This window comes from Phalacrocorax aristotelis, chromosome Z, assembly GCF_949628215.1.
Source record: "Phalacrocorax aristotelis chromosome Z, bGulAri2.1, whole genome shotgun sequence".
NCBI lineage: Eukaryota > Metazoa > Chordata > Aves > Suliformes > Phalacrocoracidae > Phalacrocorax > Phalacrocorax aristotelis.
The window spans coordinates 32,798,212-32,825,378 of NC_134311.1; the positions used below are offsets into that span (position 1 = coordinate 32,798,212).

At 37.3% G+C, this 27,167-nt stretch overlaps 1 protein-coding gene across 1 annotated transcript in view; it reads left to right on the forward strand.

Annotated features, from left to right (window-relative positions):
- The window catches only part of SPTLC1 (serine palmitoyltransferase long chain base subunit 1), a 42,529-nt gene extending 35,834 nt beyond the window's left edge, over positions 1-6,695 (forward strand). The window contains exons 13-15 of the mRNA XM_075078211.1: positions 3,692-3,809; positions 4,673-4,746; positions 5,239-6,695. Coding sequence (XP_074934312.1) covers positions 3,692-3,809; positions 4,673-4,746; positions 5,239-5,332 — 286 coding nt within the window. The 3' untranslated portion in view covers positions 5,333-6,695. The remainder of the gene's footprint in view (positions 1-3,691; positions 3,810-4,672; positions 4,747-5,238) is intronic.
- The last annotated feature ends 20,472 nt before the right edge of the window (positions 6,696-27,167 follow it).

A 27,167-nucleotide genomic window follows, 5' to 3' on the forward strand; every position in this document is an offset into this window, starting at 1 on the left:
TTTGTGGTTTTGCCTTATGGAAAACAGTGTGGTAGTATAGAGGTCCAAAAATAAAAAAAAAAAAAAGCAAAGGAAATAATTCTTCTAGGTCATACCGGGAAAGAACTTAAAAGATTTAATAACACCAGGGAACAGGGCAGCTGTGCAACAGGAAAACTCTCCTAACAATTGCGTAAAGCAATATTAGAGAGAAAATTTGACCTAATATTTGCAGGGTCCAGTGTGTTTTTCTTTTTTTTAATTAATAACCACACTAGAAAAAGTGTGTGATGGTTCAAAGAGGAGGCAAAGTTTTCAGAAAAAGCTTTTTTAATGCTGTGATGTTAAATGCATTCATCTTCCCTGCCTAACCATGGCTGCTGTTTGACTCCAACTCTTTATGGTGCTCTCACTATGAAAGAGTAAAACTAACTGTTGGTTTAAAAGAGAGTGTAAAATGGTGGTAGAACTGTACACAACGAAAGTGGGAAAGAATATGCAGCTCCTTTCTCAGAACAGAATAAATACAGTGAAGGGAACAAATTAAGAGTAAAGGAATATTCTAGCCAAAGTGTAACTAACGCATGAAATTTAGGACTTGATATGTAAGGACCAATACATGATTACTGTTCCAGAAAAATGTGGGTCTTTATATGGACTATGGTGGAGGAAGAAACTGTAGTGTTGTAAGCTAGAGGAACAACGGGTGTTTATTCCTGTTCCGGGTACAAGCCAAGTGCCAGTTTGTGGAAGAAGTTGAAGAATATTTCTGAATCCTGCATAGAACTACTTCCTTATCGTCTATGGCAGTTTATAAAGCATAAGGAAATGCCGTAAAAGAGAGGATGATTAAGAGGATGACAAATCAGGAATGTTCTTAACTTTGTTCACAATCTTAGATAAAGTAGATTTCTGTCTTGTATTTAAAAATATCTAGTGTCTTAGTAAACAGAAAAGAAGAAGCTCTGTTGCAGAAAGACAGGATGGATGGGACAGAATTTTGTGGTTTTTTTAAAAAAAAGCATGACAGTAGTAGGTGGTATCTCTTAAATAATTCATTACTTATTTGCATGTGCTACACCTGGCTGAGAATTTTCCCATAAAGCAAGTATTCATTTGGGAAAAGCAGATTTATTTTTAATGATTTTCCCTTCCAGAGAAACTTGATGTTTTTCCAGTGAGACCTCGTTCTAGTTTTCTTTTGGCAAAACTGATGGAAATGTTTATGGTGTTCAAGGCAGCCCAGCTGCACAGGGTTCCTGTGCACGAATAGCCTAGTCCTGCCACTCAGTTCTGCAGCCCAACCTTGTAGCTGGGGTGTGGAGATCTGTGAGGACGGAGCTCCCTGAGGCTACATCCATACTGGTATGTTAATGTCAGGAAGCATCCCTGGGCACTGGATCTCAACTGTCTACTCTGTCCTGTCAAATTGTTGGAGTGATCTGTGTCATGGGTTTGGCTCAGGCCAAGCAGCACTCTTTGAAAGGACTCCTGGGTGCAGCTCATGCCAACTCTTGAACAAGGAACAGTTCCCAGCAGTCAGTTTGGATGTGGCCACCCTGATGTGGAGACTCAGATTTTAAAAGTATGGATGTGAGTCATTCCATACCCATTCACCGCAAGACCAGAAAACAGTCCAAGGCATATTTAATTTACTAATATACAACTAGCCGTAAAAGGAGTGTTGAAGTTCAGGAGGCTAGTTTTGTTCTTTTGTTACTTCAAAATCAGTCTTTCAGACTTCTTTTTTGTGTGGAAGTTGTACATTTGTGTTCGAAAAGTACTTTCCCAGTGTTTCTTAGGAAACTGAATTCTAATTTCAGGAAAGTTACAGTGTACATGCACTGGATCCTCAAATACTTGTTGAATCCTGATTTGGCAGAGGCTGAGAAAAAAAATGTTAATACTTTACATGAAAATTAAGTATTGCCATTGGAAGACCTCATATTAAACTCCTGGGTTTCTTCAAATAGTTGGGTAAGATGAATTATGTAGTTCAGTTTACTGCAGCTGTGACTCACAGAAAAAGTTTTAAGATTAAAATCAGGCTTGAAACTTGTAAGCAGCCTCTGTAAGTAACTGTATAGGAAATACAAAGCATATTGTTCAGACAAAGACTAAGTTTGAATGGAAGTGGTACAAAGCTTGCTTCCTACTCGTCTTTTCTCATTTACTTTTTGGAGGGGGTGAAGTTTATGATTATCTATTTGAGTTAAAGAATTATGTCCGTTTTGTAACTAGAAGCTAATACTTTGTCTCTCTAAACAAAATATAATTGTTGTAGTGGCTTGTCTTAAACTCTGTCCTCCAGCAAACAGATTTAAATTACAGTGAAACTTTGTCTGACTTCTACTTACCTCCCTGCTTGTAGAGCGCTACTTCTCAGAAGTCAGGTCACTCCTAGGGAATGTAACTAAGAATGGCTATGTTATACGGCTATACTGTGTATTGTTTTCCTACCTTGTAGCTGGACCTTGGACTGCTGGACTGCTTTTCCTTGTCCTTTACGTTACCGAACGTTGTATCCCTGATCCCTAGATACGTGTGCAATAGTTAGACAAATGCAGCCTGCCTGCTTGTGTATTAAAGAAGTCGCCAGTGCTCAGTTGGTTTGCAAGTATAGGTCAATGACACCAGAATGTTTGCAGTTTTGTAGTTGAACAACAACACCAGTTTGATTTGTCTTTCTGAAACGGACCGTGAATTGAAATAGCATTGTAGAAATAATGCAAGATGCTTTCCGTGATAGAGTGTAATTTTATTTTTTCAAGGTTGTAATTGATTCAGTGTGTTTGTAGTGCCAATTATCTCTCCTATAGCATCAAGTTCTGGTGTTTATGGATTTAATATCTCTTCTGTTCTGACTGGGCCTTGAACTATGTGAAAATAGAAAACCTATTTGAAAATGAGGGTATAAACTTAGAATGTGTGTGAGGCAAGCTCATCAAAGTCAGGAAATCAAAATTACAGCTGATGGTAGACATGAGTTTATGGGAATTGTTAATTTTGGAGGCCAGAGGTCTTGCTTGGGTATTGGATACAGTTTTTTGGCAGTGAATAACTCAGTCTTGAATATGATGTGTCAATGACAATCAAATGTCAAATCATTTTTTGACAATCAAATGTCAATCATTTAGCCAAATTCTAAGAACTCAATTAACAACTGTGCCTACATACCGGAAGTGGGAGCAATGCTAGTAATATAACTAGTTTTAAAGGAGCTTCTGACTAAGTGACAGATGATGATGTAAAGATTTTCCACAGGAAATAATTTTCGTCTTATCATATATGTGGATAAAAAGATTATTATTATTTATTTTCTTATTACAGACTTCAAAGACTTGACTTAGCTAGCTTTGTTTTTATCAGCAACATAGAGGCCTAATGCTGACATTTCTCCTACATCTTCTTAAGGCTCCTTTCAAAATTTCTGAATCATTAATCTGTTTTGCAAAACGAGGAGTCACTATCGTTACATAAACTTGGTGAAACTACATTTAGTAACTCCTTAGAAAAGATATTAACTTGATAAGAAAACTTACCTTTACCTGTTGCAAGCTGAAATGCACATATGTTTTGTCTGCCTTAGTATTAGTAAAGTGAAATATCGCTCTTTTCTCACTTGCCACCAGAATGGGGAACACTTACTATCTAGAACTTTAACATACGTGTTTGAGTAGGATGTACATTAAAGTTTTTTTATTTGTTTTAGCGTTTCTGGTTTAAAAGTAGTGGGAGAATGTTTTTCTCCAGCATTGCACCTGCAGTTGGAAGAGAGCTCTGGATCTCGAGAAGATGATGTGAAGTTACTCAAAAGAGTTGTGGATTATGTAAGTGTCCCCATAGCAGTTGAAATATATCATTGCCTTTGAATGATGAATGAAGTACATGTGGGTATGGAGGCTTATTGGGTAGCTGTTGGAATGTCTTGCAGGAATGCTGAAATAGTTTCTTTGCTGACTAGAGGGTGATTTTAAAGACCATCTTGTAGCCGGTTCTTGCTGCAGATGTTTAGTCCTGCAGCACTAAATAAAACTATATATTAGATCTTTTACTTCAGAAAGTAACTATTTCCTGTTATGTACTTCAAAACTCAAGTTAAATTTGCATATAAAACTGTTGCTTAAAAACTTTTATGATTTTCATAAGAATAAAAGCTATCATTTGAACAGAGTTCTGGTGGTATATTTTAACCATTTGAGGTCCAGCTTTCTGTGGTTTTGATTGTTTGAGTCCATGTACTTTCTTTTTTGTGTGCAAAATCTCGTGTTTTATATATAGTATTTTTTCCATATTCAATACACATTGGTTCTCTTTCTCCCACATGAAGGTTGATGAAGAAGTTTTATATTTCAGGTGGCAGGTAAACAAGACTACACACCAAAATTAAACTGAACTTGGTTTCCTTGAAAATATGCTTAAATATTATTTAATAGCCTACTTAATACAGCATTTTTGTCTGATTACTTGGAGATGAAAGCTAAAGAAGTTACACCCTAACCTGTTTTATGTGTTTATGCTGTATTAAAATTAGAGATAATTTTGCACAACCTTCAAAACCTCCATTTGGGAAAGAACTTAGAGTTATCGTGACACCAAACTCATGAAAGTTAGTTATGTGTATTTGGTGATCAAAGGGATATGCCATCAGAAGTTTCCAGATTGATGATATCTGTCCTTTCTTTATTTGTAGTGCATGAATAGTGGTATTGCATTAACTCAGGCCCGCTATCTGGAGAAAGAAGAAAAATGTCTTCCTCCACCAAGGTTAGTTGAAAGTTAATACATTATTTCATTTTATTGGATATGACTTTGTCTCTTTTCATGAAGTGCTGTGATTTCTTCAGTAGACTGGATTGAATAGTTGGTCCTGTAAAAATGGGAAAGGCTCCATTTTGAGGTATATTTTCAGTGACTGTTACAAGATGCTAATACCCTGAAATAACTGTATCAAAACTACCTGAATCTCAATGACCATCGTGTTGCCCGTTACCAGGCACATTACCATGAGCTGCACATCTGCAGGTGAAAAAGATAACAATCAAATTTCGGGGGGGTGGGGAGGGTGGGGTGTGCACGCATGTGTGTGATAAAAGTAGTCTGACAATTTCTATTTAGTTACATGTCTTGTTTCTGGTTGAAATTGAATTAATAATAATTTCCCTAGAGATGGTGATCTTAATGTGCCAAAATTAGTACAAGAAAAGTCTAAAGGAAGGATTAAAGTTTACTGTGTGTATTCTGGTTTTCTTTTTCTAGTATTCGAGTAGTGATAACAGTGGAACAAACAGAACAAGAACTGGACAAAGCCGCATCACTTCTTAAGGAAGCTGCGCAGTCTGTATTGAATTAGGCTGATCTTTTGGATTCCTCTTTCCCCAAATTATCAGGATAAGTGTTTTACACTATATAATGACTTCACTTCAGATGTTCAAGTTCTTTCACTGGTGGCATTGAAACCTGACTGAGTAACAAGGTTGGTTCAGAATGGTACAAATGCAGCAGGGGAGGAATGCTGAATGCTGAATTAGTCAATGACACTGTACTTGCAATTCAAACTCCACTATTTACTAGCATTCCTTAAAGTGGGATATCACTGTTACATCAGGACTCTTTCATAAGTTGCATCTTAAAAAGTTTTAAATTTATCTCTTCAAACCCTTAAATGTTCTAAAAAATGCATTATCAACATTCAGTTTTCCCCAAAAACATCTGAAATGTGTTGTTTCCTCTGCATATTCTGAGAATGTAGGAACTTCAAATAAATTTCAAGGATTTATTCCCCTCACCCCTCAAATGAAGATAGGCTGTTCCTAATACTGCCAAAAAGGAGAAAATAAGACATTAAGAGATAGTTTTGTGCTATACTACATCATTTATTATTGAATTACAGGAGGAACTCCAGTTCTTTTTTTGTTTATATGTTTAACTATTTTTGGAAGCCAGTTTTTAAGAATACCTGGCCAGAGAATTCCATTATCTGAGTGGTAAATTCATATTAAATACTATTTACTTCCTGCATTTCATATGCAATTATATGCATGCTTGATATTATGGGTGAGGTTTTTTGTATTGCTAACTTTAAAACATATAAACTGAACCCTCTGAATTGTAAAACTGATGTCATTTGATTATAGAATATTTAGTCAGGGGGGGCTTTGTACCAGTCTTGAAGAGAAGTCATAAGCAACATGAAGAATGAACCAAGGTTTTGAAACAGCAACTAAATATTAGCTTAGTCAGACTACTTTGAAGCACTAAAATGGTGTGTGCTAAGTTTTATCTCTAAACAAGTATACCTTAGAGGGAAAGACTCACAGATAGCTAAATAACAGTTTAGATGGTACAAATACTACTGAAACACAACTCAATATGTGCACATAAAATCCCCATGTAACTGGACAGTAATATTTGGAGGTTACATTATCAGGATTTTCAATAAGCGCAGATGAATATTACACAGATGGACATATTCCACCCACCAGAGGAAACTGGTAGGGAAGGATGACAGTAAGCTGTACCTTTTTATAAAATAAAAAAGAAATATAGCTACATATTTCAGGATGTTGCTTTAAGAATGCCCATTTAAAAATGTTATATTCTGCCCGATCTGTATTCTGGGTTGTTTTGTACTTATGTGCCTTTTTGGTTGCTGCTATAAGGATTACAGGACTATTTTTGAGAAACATCGTTGTTTAAATAAAAAGTTAATCATGCTTGACTTGGATTTTTATTATAATTAGAATTTGTAGCATGATCGCCATATTTTGCTGAATATCCTGCATCAGATCAGCTTAGTCTATGTTGCCTTCTTCAGTTCATAGTGGCAGTCACTCCACTGGTTTTCAAAAATTCTCACCTGCATACATTCAGATAAACCAGCTAAAGTTGTGTTGGCCACTTTTTTGATTGTTGCTTGACTATTTGAAATAGTTAAATCGTTATCTGTGCAATGCAGAGAAACCTTCATCCCAATGTGAGTGTTCCTATTTCACTGATAGTTACATTTTTCTCTCTTAACTGTGAGTAAAAGCCTGTGAGAAGCCAACAATTTGAAAGAGCAAAAATGTGGGGGAGGACGCTGATTCCCATTTTACAGACTGGAACCAAAGAATAGAACGATCAACCTTCTAAAGAGCCTCTGAGATTGCAAGAAATGGAAATTAAAAATTATCACTACAGTTTGAGCTTGTGAGCCGTTTTTGGTTTGATAATTGAAACTTGAATAATCAAGGAAACTCAAGCCTTTGAATAAACTGGGAACAAATTAGGTACTTGGATTCCAATGCAGCATAATAAATTATTTTGGAGTTCAAGGTAAACCTGTGGGTACAGAGTGGTGGAACAGGCTGCCCAGAGAGGTTGTGGAGTCTCCTTCCCTGGAGACATTCAGAACCCACCTGGATGCATTCCTGTGCCCCCTGCTCTGGGTGTCCCTGCTCAAGCAGGGGGGTTGGACAAGGTGATCTCCAGCAGTCCCTTCCAACCCCTACTGGTCTGTGATTCTGTGAAGGTAAGCAAATCACAATGAGCATTGAAATACTAGGTTGCAGAGTCTGTATTCACTTCTTGCATTTTGTTTTAGGTTGACTGCAAACGGGGGAAATTCTTTTTGTTGCGCTTTTGAGAACTGGCAATGCTCTTTAGATACCTGGGTTTGTTTTTGCTATAAAGTGAAATGATAACTCCTAAACTGGCAGGAAGCAGAGTGGAATTTCTGGCAATTTCAAAGCTGTGACTAAGCGATTCTGATGAAACAAAAGTTCAATTACGTTGCTAAGAGATACTATCATCAGATTCATTTGGTAAACACATACACAGCATTAAAACATTGGTAAAACTGCCTTTGTCAATTTTTGTTGATTACAAGTGTATAAAAAAGAAGCATTTAGATTGCACTGAAGTGACTTATAGTTGACAGCAGTTGAAGTACTGTTATAATGTGTGTTTTACTGACAGGTTATATACATGGTCTCTGAGAAATCAAGATACTTATGAGATGTAGCTGGTGGAGAGCGATATCCCTGGTCAGTTTAAACATGTCTGGCCCTCTTCATGTTGGCTTTTTTTTTTTGGATAAATGTCCCTGGCATGGTGAACAGATAAAGGGTAGGATGGCTCTGGGGAAAAAAGTTGGTTGGGGTTAGGGAGACAGCAGGTGATTGCGGTTAAACTTTTGACATTTAAAAAATCAGAAGCCTGTTAAAGTGCTTAAATTCTCAGTGCTCTAGGCTGATAAATACAATCAAGCCTGTTGTAGTTGCTTTGTAGTTATGTTTCAGTGAAGTGGGGCTTTTTCATCCATTTCTTCAGATGTGGGAGCGAGGCTGGGGTCTTAGTGAATAAATGGAAAGCTATTCAGCAGGACACTGTGAGGTGAATCAAACACGTAGGGTCTTATCCCGAACTTCAGAGTTTCTGTTGAAAACAGATTCTTAATTTTAATTCAACTAATTTATGTATTTTGCCCTGCCATATGTTTGGAACAGAGCTTAAGCTAAGTGGAAGCATCATGGTAATAAACAGTGATCAAAATTAAATGTTAATTTTTTTTAACATAGTATCTGGTAGTTGAGAAGGAATGCATCTTAACTATAATAAGGTGGCCATTTATTGAAATTGTCCTGATGAAAGCAGTTGTTTGCAATAGGTGGAGACTGGCATGGACTGGAAAGAATTTATACTTTGAAGGTGTTTTGGCTTGAAGAAATATGTCTACATGATATATATATATATTCTTTTTTTAATCAAATAGATCTATTTTCCTTGAATATTTTAAAATAATTGATTGTTATTTGTGTAGGTTCATTGTTTTTATAGGAAAACCTACAGATGCCTTTTCTGTTTATTATAGTAATCATTATTTTTGGGCAGGAGGTGAAATGCATAAGGAGAGTATTAAGAAAGAAAGAGAGGTATGGCTGAATAACTTTTCTTTTTTTCCACTTTTGAAATATGATCCCAGTCACTGCACAGAATGGTGTACTGTCTCCTTTCTGTCACTCCATCTGGACTTTATTATTCTAAACAGGGTTGTGGAGTGTTGGCATTCACTGATCTATGAAGTTGCTACTGCAAAAGTGTCTTGCATCTTAAGATGACTCAAGAAATGTACATGAGCTGTAAATGCTGCTTAAACAGAGGAAATATTTACAACTAACACAAAGCACTTGTGCATTAAACTGTTTCAGTGTCCTAATAAAAGGAAGTGTCTGGATAACATTTCTTGTCTTTTTATGTTCTTTGGCAGTTTTCATGCCGATAAGATAATCGTCTTACTCTGTCTTGCTGTTGATGGATTTTTCAGATTCCGTTTCCTGTCCAGCGTGTGCTACGTCATTGCAAAATATGCATAATAACTCACATAAACTAATAAATCAGCTGAGCTGCAGGTTGCTGGAGGTATCTATCAGGGAAGGACCATTCTTCACATGACCAATTTCTAATATTTAGGTGGCAGATACTCATGGAAAACTGCTGTTGGAAACTAGGCACTGGGCCAGATGCAGGTTTGCTGTGGACTCAGTATAGAATTTCTGATGTATGAACAAACTTTTGAGACCAGATAAAATACGTCCCAGCTTTTAAAGACCTTTATGGATGAAAATACTGCAATTTTGCCTACTATGTTATGTGGGTAAGATTTCTCTATTTAACCCGGCTATTAAAGGTGTTAGCACCTGGCTTTGGATAACTGAGCTGCATTTTCCAGCAGGACATCCAATGTTGGCAAAAACCAGGAAGTATTGGAGTCAGAGCGAAAACTTAAATGAAATTGGAAATGTTTAAGGTTGGACTGGATGATCCCTGAGGTCCCTTCCAACCTGTGATTCTGTGATTCTGTATATAATCCACTGGTTAACTTATATTTGATGCAAGACAAAAATGAGAACATTTTTGGGCATTACTAAAAAAGATAGAGATGTGATCATCCCACTGTACTCAGCAGTTGTCAGACTGCTTGGAGTACTGTGTCCAGTTCTGGTCCCCACAATTCCAGAAAGACAAGGACAGACTGGAGGGGGCCCAAAGGAGAGCAACAAAGATGACCAAAGAACTGGAGAGCCTGCCCTGTGAGGAAAGACTGAAGGATTCAGGTCTCTTCTCCGTAGAGAATAAAAGGCTCAGGGGGGACCTCATCACAGTTTTCCAGTAGTTAAAGGGCACCTACAAAGAGGGCAGATACTCTCTCTTCACAAGGAGCCACATGGAGAAGGGGCAACGGGTGCAAATTGCATCGAGAGGCGTTTCATCTTGATATAAAGAAATTTTTTACAGTAACAAGAACAGTCAATCACTGGAAAACAACCTCCCCAGGGATGTGGTGGAGTTCCCGTCACAGGAGGTTTTCACGACACAAGTGGACAGGGTGCTGGGTAATCTCATCTAGTCTCCCTTTCCCACAAGAGGTTGGACCAAACCATCTTTCAAGGTCCCTTCCAACCTGGGCTGTTCTGTGATTCTGTGGTTCTATGATTATCACCGTTTCCTGTCTTGAGTTACAATTTTTGACACTTGCACTCTTCAAAAGTGGGTTTCTTTTGGTAGAAGTTTTTTGCTGATTACCAAAGAATGTCATGGTAGGCACTGGGGGGGAATGCAAGAGAAAGAATTTAAATGCAGTGCATTACAATAGTACATGCATCATTAGTACGTGATGCTAAAGAGAGAGGAGAAAAATGGTAACGTAACCCCAGTGCTTTGTGGTAATCTGAGAGGTGGTTTTGACTTCCTATCATTATTTTTCTCTTGTTTGGTCTTTTTCTGTTCTTTCACATAACAAGATAATGAAAAAGCTGTTCTGTACAGTTAATTGCTGAAAGACCAAATACTATTTTTTTTGTTTTAACTTTGTCCAGGATAATTTTTTTTTTTATAAGCTAACTTCAGTTGTGTGTATCAGGTTTATACTGAGTGAAGTTTTGCCTTGGTGTCAGTGGTGAATGCAAACTGTAGTTACAGAATCTAAACAGACTATGATACCCCTTTGTATGCAGCTGTTAGGTTTAAAATCTGGGAGTATTTAAGTGGCCTTTAAGATAGCTGATATTATGGAATACTTGATAATTACAAAGTTCCTATTTATAACTATTCAGGTAAAATATTTTATTGGTGAAAGACTATAGATCTAATTTTGATCCATCCTTAGGTTTCCATCATCAAGCTACACACGAAGGATTGCTAGCAAACCGTAATCAACAGTTGCAGTTACAGATTTCTTGACTTTTTCACGGATAAAAGAATTACATGGAAGAAGTTAAGTCATAGGCACAATTGTATGCGGATTGTTCTACTGAAATGTGCTGATTTTCCAACTTCTAAATAAATTTTAAATACTTTGTACCTAAATTGCTGTCTTGAGAATAAGAATTTTAAAGGATCAGAACCTTTAAATAATTTGCTCTCTTGTTTCTTAAAGCTTTTCCTATTTCCTGCACCTTTGTTTTCCAGTCATCTTCCTGATTTTTTTTCCTTCATTTTCCAGGATAACCACCAAAAATAAATGCAGTTAGTTGCTTAAAAATTACTTAAACAGTGGAAGTGTTTGGTATACGGTAGACTTGTTTTAGTGATTATGTCTACATTTCCTAAATGCAGAGGCATGTTGCTGTTGTCTGACTGGTGGAAGGCAAGGGATGTGCAGAAAGCTGCATTAAATTGGAAGCTTAATGTGATGGTACAAACAAATTGGGTTTATATGGTGATGATTCTAGTGAAGATGCAATGACTCAGTTTCAGTCAAGTTCCAGTGCTCATCTGCTCGTTGGTGCATAGTGCTGGTGAATGCTGTGCAATTTACAATACAAACGTATCTGAGGTTTGAAGCATAAATTGAGATCTGTAGAAATACATAATGACTCAAGTGTCAGAGGTGACCTCTAAGTACAGAAGGCCAGTTTTGCCATTTTAGTAACTTTTTACTATTTGAAACTATAGAATGAAGTGTGGGTAAGATATCACAGCTGCAGTATCAGACATGCTGAAGTAAAAGGTCAAAAATGGAAACATTTTTTGAATGCTATGAGGTGAAGACAGCAACATAGTGATGTTTTTTACAAAGGTGGAATTTGGTAGTATTTGAGGGACCTTCACTTTGAACATGAAACGTAAAGTGTTCCTTAAGTGCTGGTTAAGAAAAATAAGATACAATAATGCAAAATACTGCAGTGAGGCTGCAATGGAGAAAATGGACATCAGGATCCTAGCTATCATTAGTAATGAGACTAGGTTGCAGAAGTTAATTGTCACCAGAATTGTTGCTCACCCATTGTTGGTCCACCCAAGTCTAGGGAGTAGCAGTGCACACTGGAGGGTGGTGAGCTAGGTTCTGAGTAGTGGAAATTCTTGCACATCAGAAATTGTTTGTGTTTGCAAGAAAAAATAATGATAGTGACTCACCTCACAGCAAAATTGGATGCAACTGCAAAATCACATAGAAACTAGCAATTGAATGAAGTTATATATACCCTCTGCAACCTGGGGGAAGAGTTCGATGTGTGATAGCAAAGGGAATTTATTATCTATCTACACAGATTTCTATAAATGTATTCATTATGCAGGGCTAAGGAAAGAGTTGAAAACAGCCAGGTGGAAAAAAAAATAACCTCTTGGCAGTTTTGAGCAGAGCTAAGAGATGGTACCAAATGGCAACTTTTGAATTAGTTTTGGCTACATCAACCCTTAAAATAAAATAATAATAATAATTTAAAAAAACATCAGCATATGTGTAATGCTTTGGCCACAGAGATTCTTCTTGTAGCCAGCAGGGCAGAGTAAAGGTGTAGTAAGTTAACTTACGGGTGAAAGAGTTCTTGCTGTCACTGACGGAAAAATGGCAGGAACACTTGCTTTTGGAGTAGTTTACTGTAGAGCTGTTGATGGGCAGCATGAAACTTGCACAATGCCCGATCTGTTTAGCATTTGAATATCTTATTTGGTGAGTGAAGGGACTGACACAGCCCTTGCTTTCATAAAACAGGAGTAGCCTCAGAAGAGTCTTAGGCTGCTAGTACACACAGTTGTGTGTTTATGGTCCCTTAAGGTAGTACTGATGGACTTGAGGAGACAGGTGGAGGAAGAGCATCTCACTGTAGAAGCAGACCGTTCTAGCTGCTCTGTCTATATTCAACGGAACGTAGCCCAGAAGATGAGTGAGTAATCCTGCGCTCTTCACAGGTATCACAGTATTGCTTTTGCAAGGCATTAATGGCAGAGGCGTTTGAAACATCTGTGTTACAGATGACACTGGAGCAGCAACTTCTACACCAATGGGAAACTTCAAGTGCTCATGTGTCTACCCAAAGAACCTAGAGGTGAAAGGGGGTTAGTTTTCAGGTTTCCTTGGAAGATCCAGATGTGGGTCCCATCTTCTCATTACTACTTCTCCTGTGAAATTATCCACTGCCTAGACATTATGAAATAATTCCTGAAGTGCATGCAAGAGTAAGCTAGGTTTCTCAGATAGCATAGGAGCATCATGCTGTGTTTCACAACAATCTCAGGATATACGACCTCCTTATTACTTGCAGTTCTCTGCCTATTTATTTTTGTAAAGTGTTTTCAATATGGGTTTTTTCCAAGAACGATGTGAAACTGTGGGATGTTCCTGAGCAGTAATCAAGGGACATAATACACTCATGAAGACAGGTTACATGAATTCACAGAGAAGTACTTAAATTAACAAACTTGTTTTCTTGGCTGCTGCTTAATTATGCGGATGATGTTTCCCACTTAGAGTCACTCAAATGTCTAGGCACTATGCTCTGCAGCTAGTATAAATATTTTGGTGTGGTCAGCTAAAATTACTCATTTTCATAAATCCTCCATCCAGTTGAAATGCCTCAACCATTCAGAGATGACTAGAATGGAAATACATGGTATTACATTGATGTGGTGTTTGTTATTCTCCCCACAGTACAGGCAATTAGAAAAAGTGCTCTGCAGCAGAGAGAATATGTTTCCTTTGTTTAAGGAAAATATTTAATTCCTTCTGGTAAGTAAAAATAAATAGAAATGCATATTTTTGCCTATATGACAGAGAAAATATACCCCTTTTTTTTCTTACTTGTATCTCAAGTTTTTCTTATACCAGTAAACACATATAATACAATTGACACCCTATGCAAAAACACGTTTCTTATTGAAGAAAGTGCAGTTAAAACTTCACCTGCCATTAATAAGCAATTGCTTTCTGAAGACATAGGTGTATATATATGTTTTGTTTAGGGATCTGCTAAAAGCAGCGCATAATCTTGCATATTATCAGCAGCTGAAACTTCTGATTTTGAAGCTCGGCCTCAGGTATGCAGGTTTGCCAGAGAAATCTTCAGCAAGTGATTGCAGAGATCTAGCAGGCTGTCAGCTCAGTCATACATGGGAAGAGAGACTTTTAAAGCTAGTAATGAGATCACATGTTTTCTTCTTTGTTTTTGTGTTTGCTTAAACTTATAGGGTTTGTTTTTAAATTTTGGAAATAAACCAGCCTATTTAACATTAGCTTTTAGTTTGTGCTAAAGCTTATTTTAAAGTACTAATAAATACCAGGTTTTTCATTAGCATGGGAGAATCCTTGAAACACAATATAAGGGAGCATTTTGACATTCTGAGAGAGAGTTTGACTTTACTGTTCTTTTATGTACAAGCACATGAAATGCAATATGGAAAGCATTTGACTTATACCTGTGTTGTAATCTTCAGAATTCAGATCGTGCACTGCTGCTTCTGCCTGGCATAGGAGTACTGCTATCCAGCGTTTGCAGAGTAATAGGATGCTTTGTGGCAGAACTGCATAAAACTATGGTAATTTGCGTGGTTTTTTTTTTTTATTAGACACAAACATTTTACTTGTTTCCAGTGTTAACCACGTAAGGTCTCTGGCATCAGTACTATAGACAGCACTTAAATCATCAGGTATCAGAGGCAATTTTAATGCACCATATAGCAAGAATACTAAGACTCCCTCCCTCATGGGATTGAGAGTATTGGTTTCCACTGAAGTCATGGTTTCACTGACTTTGTGCATTTATTACTGCTAATACTCGCTCCATAAGGCAAGTAAACTGGTGACCTCATTGTGTGTATAAATTATTGGTTTTTATCTGTCTGTATACCCTTTTAGCCAGGTAAACCATATATAACCCTAATACTGTAGGATTAGAACATTTTTATTGATACTCTGATTCTAATCCAGAAACTGTAGCTAAGACCAATTGTGTTGAGTAATAGTGTCGCTTTTTACCTTTGGAATACAAATCTGTCTAATTCTGGTTGGGACATGAAAGCCATCTTGGCCAACTGACCAATGCTGAATCTCTAAAGGTCTACCTAGCATACTTGTTTCTTTTATCTTGGGTTTTGGCCTGTTGCAGTTATTTACCGGTGTGAGTTAGAATAGCTTTTCACTCAAGTAAGCAAAGGTAGACTTACTATTATAAGATTCATCAAAAGTTACCGAGAATCTTGAAGGATATGAGCAAATTGGTGTTGAATATTTTGTTGAACCCTGTTGGTATTAACTAGCACATTAATTGGCTTGAAAACTGTAATATGGGAGGCAACTGTACTATAACAGCTAGATCAAGAAAGCAATACTTTTACCCTCAGGCAGGTGGTTGTGTTTTTGACCCAATATAGCTTCTTTAATCATTTAGCTACACAGCAGATCTGAGAAGGCTCCAGATGGAGGCTGAACCTACGACCCCCTGACATAAAAACATCTATGATACCAATTACACCATCTGTTGGTCATAAAACCATGTTCTCTATCTTTTCTTGGCTCTTGTGTTATACAAAAGCTGAAGGGTGATATTTGGAGCTGTTCTAGTTTATCCATGCAATTTAATGCAGAACACATTTTCACAGAGAGGGAGAACAAAGCACAATAGCACTAAAGTTCAATTTACATTCTCAGTCAGTGAAAACAAAAATGAAAATAAAAAACAGTTGTCTGAATCATTATTTATACCCAAACTGTGGCTTCAATTGTAGTTTTTTCCCAGTGCTTGTGATTAAAAAAAAAATAATCCCCAAAAGCACACAACTAAAGAACAACTACCACCACCACCACCCCAGCTTCTGAGGGCCCAGAGTTGAAAGACCTGTAATGGTAAAAATGAAATTGTGGAAGCATTGACGTATACACAGATCACATTAGTAGACAATGCATGCCTACTACTAGGTTTTACACATATTTAGGGATTTTTGTTTGGTGGTAGTGTTAGGGAATGTACAGTACCTATCTGAGTGTGGAGTACTGTTGTTGGAGATTCAACCAGTCCATTACACATACCTTCTGAATCCCTCTGGATATACATCCCTCCTGTCTGAAGTCCCTGCTCAGGCTCATCAAACTGATATTCTGCAATACTTAATAGACTTTGAAATTGGATGTCAAATTTTGTCCTCCTTTGGGTACAATAGTTAATCCTAGGTGATTTATTGTTGTCATCAGAAATGACAATAGAATACTGAGGGCTAGGGTACAAGCAATATACTGATACAAGGTGCCATGTATTAGTGGTGAAACTGATGGCACAGGCCCATCAAAGTAAGGAGGTGAGAGAAAGTGGGTTATTGGTGCAGAATGGGTGCCTGAGATCTTACATCTTTTAGGAATTTTCTGTTCATGTAATAAAAATTTTCTTTGTAGTGTGGGTGACTTGATTGTAGTTCTAGACAGTAATAGCTTATGGAGGCTGTATCATTAAATTCAGTGACTGCTTCTGCACATATTGTCTTATAGCAAGAACAGTTTGGACAACTTTCTTACTATATGGTGGTGTGTTGATCAGTAGTCAAAAAGACTAGAAAGCTACTGCCAGAAAGACGCATGACCTATGCATCCTGGTATCATGTCTGATGGTTTGTTCTGTGCTTCGTGATCAAGAAAGTCCCTACAACATTGCTTTTTAAGAAATTTTGTGCTCTAATGTTGCCATTTATCTGTCTAACAAAAAATAAAAAGTCTGCTATATTACATAAGTGATCTAGATATACAGTAGATGGGGGAAATATTTCTTAAGAGGAAGTCTAAAATCTCCACATCTTGCTGGTCCTTTTGTGCTTTAGAAGTTGTCTTCCTAAGCTGAGAATGATGCATTGAATAAAGCACAATTGAGTTTACTGTTAATGCATTGTTGTTTTCATATTGTTGTTCCATCATTGCTTTTTAATAAACCATCTGTTGGTTTCCTAAAAATAATAAATAATCCATACAAATGGAAGAGAAAGACTTAAAGCTGAAATTGAAAAGTTTAGCTAGAATCTTTGTCATTGGTTAAAATGAGGAAAATATTTGAGTTTTCTATTTTGATGTCTTCCTTTTGTGTACATCTCCATAGGGTTATACTACATACTTGGCAAGTACAAGTGACTATGTTGAAGCCAAAAATAAGAATAAATAAGTGAGTGCATGCCAATCAGTAGGATAGATAAAGTGTCAAAGCACAATTCAGTTACATTCTTCTGCCAGCAGAACAATTGAGCATACTGTCACCAGAACCTTTATCTGTCGTTAATGCTAACATGTCCCTTAAAACAAGTGATTTTCATGATTTGTGATAGAATCTATACTCAGAAAAATAATTTTTTGCTTATAAGTTACAGTCAGTATTATGTCTGTATTTTCTAAGTCCTCAGTTCAGTCTCAGATTTGTTGTATTCAGCTTCATAGACAAATTTGGATACTTCAGTGTTTGCTTATGTCAGGGATAAACACTTGTCTGTTGTGGTAGAATTTAACATTTCATTCTGGTCACAGATATTTTTTTTAATACTTTCTATATTAACAATAGTACCCATCTTGCTGTTTTTTTAACAAAAAATACCTTGGAAAGGATCTCAAAAGGCCCTGTAATCAGTTCTGAAGCAGAATGAAGTGCATAGCAGTAGTGGGTCACAGAGTCTAGTCTTGGTGATACTAGAAAACTTCCGCTGAACCCAATTAATGGAAGACTAACCATACTGGATCAAGGTCTCGCTGCCCAGGCACTTGTTATCCAATTGCTGTCTACAGCAGACTAGAGAACACCTGTAGGGAAGACGACTTTCCCACAGTTAAGAGTATCCTTTCTGTTTCTTAAGATCTTGATCTAAAATGTGCAAAATGACTCAACACCAGACAACTTTAATAGTCAAATCTTGTAGTAGTGGTCTCATTTCCGTTACTGAGTGTCACTATAAATGATGCAGAATACATTTTACTATCTGAAATATTCTTCTTGTAGTTCTATCCATATTTGGAAACATTGTACATTGCATATTAAAGTGTGCTCTTATGCTTCCACATCACTTTTTAGCTCTCAAGATGTTAGAAGTAACGCAAGTAAAGCTTGGGAGAGAAGACTTCACTGCCTGAGAAGAGAAGGAAGGATTTTTTCATGTTGATGAAGGCCATTCTCTGAAGCACAGACTGAAAGTCAAAGTGGTATGAGTTTTCATATCCTGATCCAAGACGCAGGTTTTATTTCTCATACTGTCACAATTTCTATAAAATTTTGGCCAATCACCCCATGGTTTCAGCTTCTTCACCTCTAAACATTGTTAACACAGCGTCTTTAACTTTGGGTTGCATATATTCATGTTTCCATAAGACTTCCCATAAGACTTTGAACCAGTAAGTTGTATACTGCAAAGTATTTATTGTGAGGCAAATATCTGTTTCCAAGGCTTGTGTCTTCTGCCTCTGTGCAGTGTAGTTTACAGTAAGGCTTTAGATCTCTTTGGAAAACAACTGTTTCATCTGAATTCCTTCATAATTTCTGACAGACCTGTCTAAATACCAAATTATAGCAACACTGACAGTAAAGCTTTAAATAAATTTAAATATGGCAGGTTGTGAAAGTTATGATTATCAGTGTATGTGTTTTGGACAGAAAAAGTCACTCCTAAGGTTTGATAAGAGCAAATAAAGCTAGATGGAATAAAACTGGTAAAATTACATTGTATAAATGTTAAATATAGTCTTCACAGTGGAAAATAGTGAATGGTGACCTGATAAACAGATATGTATTGGAAAATATTTTGCTAATTGGCTATGCATTTTTCCCTAATTCAGTGCCATCAGATTGCATCAAGTATTTCTATATATGGTAGTCCTAAAAAACGTTAACTGTACTGTTTAATCGCTTTGTTAGAAGGTATGCATGTTTTTGTTTATATAGAAGTTAGTTATATTACTTTTGTTAGGCATGTCTGATTAAAATTTGCCAAGAAGGTTGTAGAATAGTTCCCATGTGGATACTAAGTTTCTTTTTATAACATTTCACATTTTATTGTTTCCATAAGTTTTCAACTTTATTCAATCCTTTGTTTCAAGTCTTCCCAACAAATTTTAGTTATGATTGTTCAAATCTTCTTTGTAATATATTGCATCAGATTTTAAAGCAAATGCTGACAGCAGCAGTATTATACCCTGCATACCAAGCGGATACCACATGGTTTGAATAACAGGCACCCCTGCTGAGTGTGGATCAAATCAAAATCCTTCAATAGTCATGTAAAATGCACTGATAGAAATCTGTCTGTAAATCTGCTTTTTGATTTTAAAATTGATTCTTTTAGAGTTTATCCTGCCACTGATGCATGTATGTGATTCCCACTAATGCTAATGAAAGTTGAAAAAGCTATGGCTTCAAGTAGTCCCAGAAGTCACCTCGACCTAATATACCATTAAATAAATTAAATGAAGCCTGTGGAGTTTACTGTAGGTAATAGGAAGCCTAACTTTAAGGTCTTAAAAGTCACAGTCCTTCGGCATTATTACCAATGCTAAAGACAAGATCTTTTTGATTAGGCTTCGGCCTGGAATTCTTTGCAACGGTTGCTTCTTTTCTGCTATTTAAAATGTTAAAGGTGTAAACTAAAAGTAAACAGTGAGTTTCCCGGAATAGCATTAGCATTAACTCAGTCATGTTGTATATGAGGAATATACTTGTGTCATTAACTCAGACATGTTGTATATGAGGAATATATTTGTGTTTTGACCAAATTTTTGTTGGAATTTTATTGCCTTAGAATAAAACAACAGATGATTTTATAAAATTTCAAATGTAAACAGAAACTGGAATTAGAATGAATGTATGCAGAACTCTGTTTTAAGTTATCTTCTCCTTATTGCGCTGTTAATTCTGTCTTCTTGGTTTTACTTTAATGGCAGCGTTTCCAAAGAATTTAAACAAAAATGAGAAAAATGGTGGGTTTGGGATACTGGTTATTGGTTGCCTTAGAAGGTCTTGTGAGGTTCTTTATTTCAATAATATACACACATCGGTATAAAACCATGTCTGTGGTATATAATTAATAGAATATGCATATACCCAGTATACAACCTCCGTGTTCTAGGAACTCAAGCTGTTGTTCACAAAGAAACTTCCTCAATGAGGTTAGCATCCATGGCAAGCTGTAGGGTTCACATTCAGCCCCAGTGGCAACAGATCTGCTAAAATATATTCTGGTTCCCTCCCATATCCCCCCATTTTATAGTGGAAAAAATGATTTCTCATTATTCCTTCCACCCAGATGTATTTGTTTCTTTCTTTTTATTTCTAGTGCCATGTGTGGCTCAGAAGCAGCCTGCTCCATTCAGGCTCCTTTCAGCATGAGCAGCCCTGTATGCTCTAAGACGCTATATAGCAAAAGTGTCCTGACTCTTTTCTACCTACTCAAAAGTACAATTATCTATGCTGTCTTTACCTCCTTCCTGTTGAATTAAAAGCTATGCAAGTGTAGAAATGCCAAGTTTAAATAGACCACCTTTGTATATTTTACATTACAGACTAAACATCTTTTCTGCCAAAACAGTCTATGCCTTCTTTTCTGAGTTAACTGCTATTAAATATTTCATACTTCAGAGCCAACCACACAGAGAAATAGTATTATCTTCCATTGTCTTTGCTTTCCCTATTATTCACAACTTACAGGCAAGAGCAAAAGTGCTTGTCAGGCTTTCTCCATTTATCCTTGACATTCCCAGAGGGCTTCAGCTTGAGGTTGGAAATGAGCTGTTCTGTTTCTCCACTTCCTATTTTCCTTAGCTGGGTTGATGCCCATGCTGCTCGGTAGTTGCTGAGAACCTGACAGAGGACAGTTGTGCTCAGGGCCCGAGTTTCACCGGGCCAGGTTGCGTAATGTTAGCTGTTGCACAAGGCAGCAACTGGCACATGCCCGGGCCTTTTAGATGAACTCTTCTCCACAAAAATGGCACTGGTGTCTCAGAGATATCATCAAGTCTATGCAATAGCTCAGAGCATCTGAGTCTGATTTAACTGTGCTATTTAATTTAATTACAGATTTGTTGTAAGAAGTTTGCTGCTGCTGCTGCTATGGTTGATTGGAAAAGAATGATATCAAGAGGTGTTCATTTAAGACTCTTTCACATAAAGGCAGGTAGACACTTGTGTAGCGCAGCAGCTGATGTTATGCAAGTGAGAGAAACTTCCATCAAAACCTGTGGCTCAGTGACTTCTGAACAACATAGGAACCAAAGTAAGTTTTCCTCCTGTTTGATCTTGGTCAGATTATAGTTGTTGGGGGACAACAGTAGTGACTGATCTGATAATCCGTCCTTGCCTGTTTGCTCAAAGTGGGGAATGCCGACTGATGCCAAACGAGGTGTTCTGATACCTGTAAGCAGAGCCTCAGATTAGGCAGAAATCCAATTGCATAAATGGGACTCAAACCAGGAAGCATAGTCTTAAAATTCCCGAAGTGAAACAGGACATGGTGCCACCAAAGTAGCTGATGAGGTACACAAACATTGATTCCCTAATAAAAGGTGAAACAACTTACTTGCCTTCAGTCCCTTTTCTTCTCCCTGTGTTGTGTATGGAGATAAAACCCTTTCATTCAGGAGAGTTATCTAATCTGCCCCTAGGTTGACGCAATTACCTGTCTCCCTTGGCAGATCAGACTGAGCTTGCATTTTAAACCTAAGACAAAACATGAATAATGTTTCCAATTATTGCTAGTCTCCAGTCGTCTTGTGTCTCTTTCATGAATGAAAGACGTGGAATATAAAAGGGATGATAATAAGGTCTTGAAGGGAAAAAATATATTTAGATAAGGTTTTTCTACATGTAGAATTTAAAGAACATAACTGCACAGAAGAGGTGGGGGTAATTGGATATTTAAAAATCCACTTTAATAAAAACAAGCTCTAGAAGAGGGACAAAAAAGGTGCAGAATCCTTTTTGTAGTTGTGTGGTGAATAACTACAAAAAGATTGTTCCAATTCCAGTAAAGGGAATGATAAGAGGTAGAGAGCACCTTTAAGTGAACAGAATTATCTCAATTTTCTATTTTTTATAAAGTATGTATCTATGGGACTGGTGCATAGACAAAGAGAAGGTGAAACAAGGAAAAAAATACTATGTAGCGGGTAGTAGCACTGCAAGATGAAAACCTTTTGGTAGCCGATTCAGACACAGTGCAGCCTTGTAATTGTATATAACAAAAAAGTCTATTTAAAAATAATTTTACTTGTTAGCACTATGCTGCTTTTAATAGAAGAGAAGGTCATTGATCCATGTGGGAGTTGGGGACCCAGTTGTTTTCAGCTGATTGGTTTTGCAAATCTCTGGGAAGAAGAGGTTTTATGCAGTCTTTAAAATATTTCAGAAGTAGAATCCAATGTAATCACATCTTCTTTAGTGTACTTCAGTGTGAAGTCTCTGTTACCTATACTGTTGACTGGTTGTGTGTGTGTGTGCATGTTAAGCGGTTTTATTTACGCTTGTACATCTATATAAGTCAATGTCACTCCCTCAGGTTCCCATTCTTTAAGCACAATAGTCTGTGAATGCTGTAGCATACTTTATTAGCTTATGGTATCCCAAATATTTTAATATTCATGAGTACACTGAATTTTCTTTTCATAAGTCTTGAGGTTCAGACTATGGGTGAAAGAAGGGAAAAATTGGCAGGTGGTCTTTGTCGGTTTTGTAGACCAAAGGGAGAATACTGGGGAACGTATGCTGAGGGCCAACAGCATTCATCTGCTCTATGCTGCAGAACACAGCACGGCAGCACTGAATGGATTTTACTTGTATTCATGTTCCCATTACTGTTTGTGTTGTCTTTGAAGTTCTTCCCATGGTTGCCCTTAAGTGTGTATGCCATATCTACCCCTGAGTTTGGGGGGAGAAGAGAGAAAGAGAGAAATTTCATTGTAGGACATGACTAATACCTAGTGCAGGATTGCAAGGTGTTTAGCCTGCCTCTGCTAGTCTGAGTTTGTTGTGCGTTTGGGGGCTGCTTTGTGACTGCAAAGGCAGAGATGTTGCAAGAAACTTCATGTCTGTGGCATAAAAAGTAATAGCTTGTGCAGGCTGCTTCTAGTTTTCTCCCAGATTTTACCTCTTTCTCAAGTATATCCTTTTTTTTTCTTTTCTTTTTTTTTTTTCCCCTCAAATCCAAGGCATACTTTGATTAACTTTTGACAAGCTTGTAATGAGATGTCTCCCATCTGGAGTACTCTTAAGTGCTCTTGGGAACAGAGCACACAACTTCCAATTCCTGTTTGTGGCTCTGAATCTCCATGTGCCAATGTTGAAGGCTGCCTGTTCTCTAGCTAAGGCTAGCTTTAAAAAAAAACAAAACAAAACAAAAAAAAAACCCCACACCCAACAGAAACCAAAAACCAAAAAAATCAAACCAAACCAAACACAACCCACCAAAAATGTAGTCCAATAAAAAAAAAACAAAACCCCAAAAAACCCACACCAAACCAAATAAATGCTCACCTTCTGTTCTTCCCCTCTCCCACCTTCCCCACAACTGTCCTTTAGCCACAGACATCAAGGCTCTAAAGAGCATTCTCTGTAGTCAATACCCCTTGGGTGCTGACTTTTAAACTCTTGGTTCAATTTAGCATTTGTGTGAACCCTTCATGTCCAGATGATGACCTTTCAAAAGAAAACAATATATAGTTTTGTGGTGACTTGCAAAGATCTGATCCATTTTGAAATTGAGCTTTATTTTTATCCTGCATAGTGTACCACTGTCTGTTGCCCAGATCTACCAATATCCTTGCCTCTGCCTCACTGAGAGAATGTTGTCATTTTAGTGTTGCCTTGTAAACTGCAGTACTTAACATAGTATCCTGGTACTGAGAGCTTAGGTAATGGATTTATAGTTCTGTGTGGACTCAGCAAGTTACTTAGGGTCTTAAGGGCATGTAGACACCCTGTTTTGGTTTGTTCGGGTTTTTTTTTTGGTTGTTTGGGTTTTTTAACTTTGAAATCTGTCAAATGTCTGAATGTTGGTGCTCCAGATTGACAGCTAGAACTTTTTTTGGAGTTTACATAAGCTAAATAGTTACAATTTTAATTGTTCATGTTATTTACAAAACTGTAGCATTCCAGTGCCATGGCTGATAAATACACATAAGTATTTTGGTACAACTAACAACAAATGGTAATGAATATTGCATGAAAAAAGAACCTCAGATTTATTTTTTGAAGTATGAGAGCCTAAATGCCAAAATCACTTTTTAGTGTAATAGTAACAACTTCAAGGATTAGTTGAGCTCTAAATTAGTTCAGACATTCATGTTCTTGTTTCATTGGTATAATAGAAACCTAAATCCCATTCTCTATTCAGATTCTGATCTTCAATAAGTCATTCTCTAATTGTTTTACCTGTAAGAATAATGGATAGAGAAGAGAGATGCAGCTTTCTCCCACTTTCAGTTTTTATAACTGAAGAGGATTGAGAAGACATCTCTCTGAAGATATTGCATGTTGTTCAGGCCATCAGGTGAGTATGATTTTGCAAGTTAGGGAAATCAGCCCTATTTTTGTGAGTGTTGTCTGCATCCTAACCTAAGAAATAAATAAAAGCTGTGTTTATTGTCTCCTGGGGTTCTAGGCATGAGAAAATACCCTTGGTGATCTTTTAAAAGGAGTGTTGATGATGTGACTACTTGTCAGCTCTGTTTATTCTGTGTTGGGCCAGCTTCTGTGGCAATACTGCTTGATACATTTGTTATGTGTAGAGCTGGAAACAAAAGCAAGAAAGGAGATGACTCCTGAGCCCATTTAGAGGTGGGCTTTACCTTCCGGGGGTAAAATATTTCCTTCAAAATATTATTTGTGTCTATTTTAATATGCATATATGTATCTCAAAATCATGTATATTTAAAGCATAATAAATAATGGTCTAAAACTGTGGATCAAAACCTGATACTGTTTTGCTTCCAGTAGAGGAAAAGGTTTTCTGATTAGTGTTTTAAACTAGTTTTTTATTTTGATAGTTACAGGTTTCATTACAAAAAAAATATCAGAAATGTGCAGGTAGACTGTGAACATGCAGTTCTTTATCTAAGTTGTTTTATTCAGTGATTTGCTAACTGTAACATTTATCAGGATGTCCAGTCTCATAGACTTCCTACACCTTGCTCAGTGGCCAAGACACACAGCTGGGGCTTCCCCTTGTGCCTTCTTACATCCATCCCAAGACTCTTACTTTTGTTTACATACAAAGGCACAGCTTCAGTAAGAGGGGTAGAGTGCGTCCTGCTCTTCTGCATAGTGTCCCTGAGGGCCTAGATGTTGAGAAAGGCCAAGAGCCCAGCTCTTCATACATTAGGCTGCTATTGCTGGACCAGTGCATAACACTAACTACCATCACCACAGTTTCCTTCCAAGCTGTGCTTTTCAGAAGACAGCAGCTAAAACTGTTTGGGTTGTCAAGAGCCTCAAGCATTGTGCTGGGAAACTTTCTGGACCTCATTGCAGCTGGGCATTTGGTTGCTATGGCTGGCGCAGTTCTGACAGTGTGTAAATGTCTGGGTGTGCGAGGAATATTTACACCAAATGGGAGGCAGCTAATCAGATGTTCAAGATTAAACAGGTAGAATTTTGGGTTTCAAATTTGGACTTGGGTGTCTGAAGCTTGTCTGAATCCTGTTTTAGATGCCTAAATTCTTTTTCCAGTTTTGGACCGTAGCAGAATTCTGTGGGACGTACTTTATCATTGTAGAAGAAAGCCCAAGAGTTGATCCTGCAGATATGAAGCATGTAGGTAATGTTTGCAGTAACGTTTTCTACGCTGCTTTCATCATAGGAAGATCAGGTGTGGAATGAATTTTTTAGTAAAGATAGTACACCAGTTAAAACTTAGATCTAAGCTTGTAGAAAGATTATAGAAACACTAAGGCCTTGAAGTTTGAACCACTTCTGATCTTACATTTTCTTTAAAGTTACTTTTGTTATATTTATTATGAAAGCAGACACGTGGCAAAGGGAATCCATCCATATTTTGTCAGGGATTTCCAAGCAAGTTCAGGCTGAATTCCAGCTTTGCCCATTGCTCTCAGCTACTCCTGTCAGGCATGTACCATATGGTCATGCAAACAAATACATGCACAACTTTGTCAAATAGTGACAAAACAGTTTGTGACCATATGCTGCAGAACACAAGTGAGCACTCCAACGGCTTACAAGAGTAGGGTGAACCAACTCAGGAGAAATGTGCAGTTGTCCATGCTTCTTTGCCTGCTGTACGTATTTTTCTACAATACTGGGCAAGAACTTGTACTGTGGTTTCGTCACTGTAGTGACTTCACCTCGTCCTGCCAAGTGATTCTCCCTGCAAATATGAAATATGAAATGGCAGTTTTTTGTGGTCAGTGACAAGATTGTTTGTGGCTATGAAGGAGGCTTAAATTCTCAATAGCTGACTTAGCCTAGTCATTTAGCCTTAATAATGTAACCAATGTCCCCTGCTAAGTCAGAAAAATAATTCACAACTGCAATTTCTATCAAATACTAATTTATTCCCAAATGGAAAAAGCATTTGGATGCATACCCTCGTTATTTTGTGAGATTTTTTTCAGAGCATCAGAGAAAAAAAAAAAACACAAAAGCAAAATGTTATTTTGTGGGAGGATTATGCAAAATGTTGACTAATTTGTGCAAGAAGTTTTATCCCATATTATTTTTGGAGGGTAAGAAACTCAGCTAAACAACTGTAAGCTCCACAGCAGCATAGACACAGAGCTTGTAAGGTTTTAGGCACGTAACTGCTATAGGTTTTAACCAATTAAACTTTATTCTAAAAGTCACAGCAATGTCTCTGCTTTAGTTTCTTTGGCACACTTCTTGGCACTGAGTTAATAATGGAGGACACTGTTGCCCTCCATTAGAAAACTAATCCCATCCTCTAATTAGAAGTGTTTTTATCATCACAAC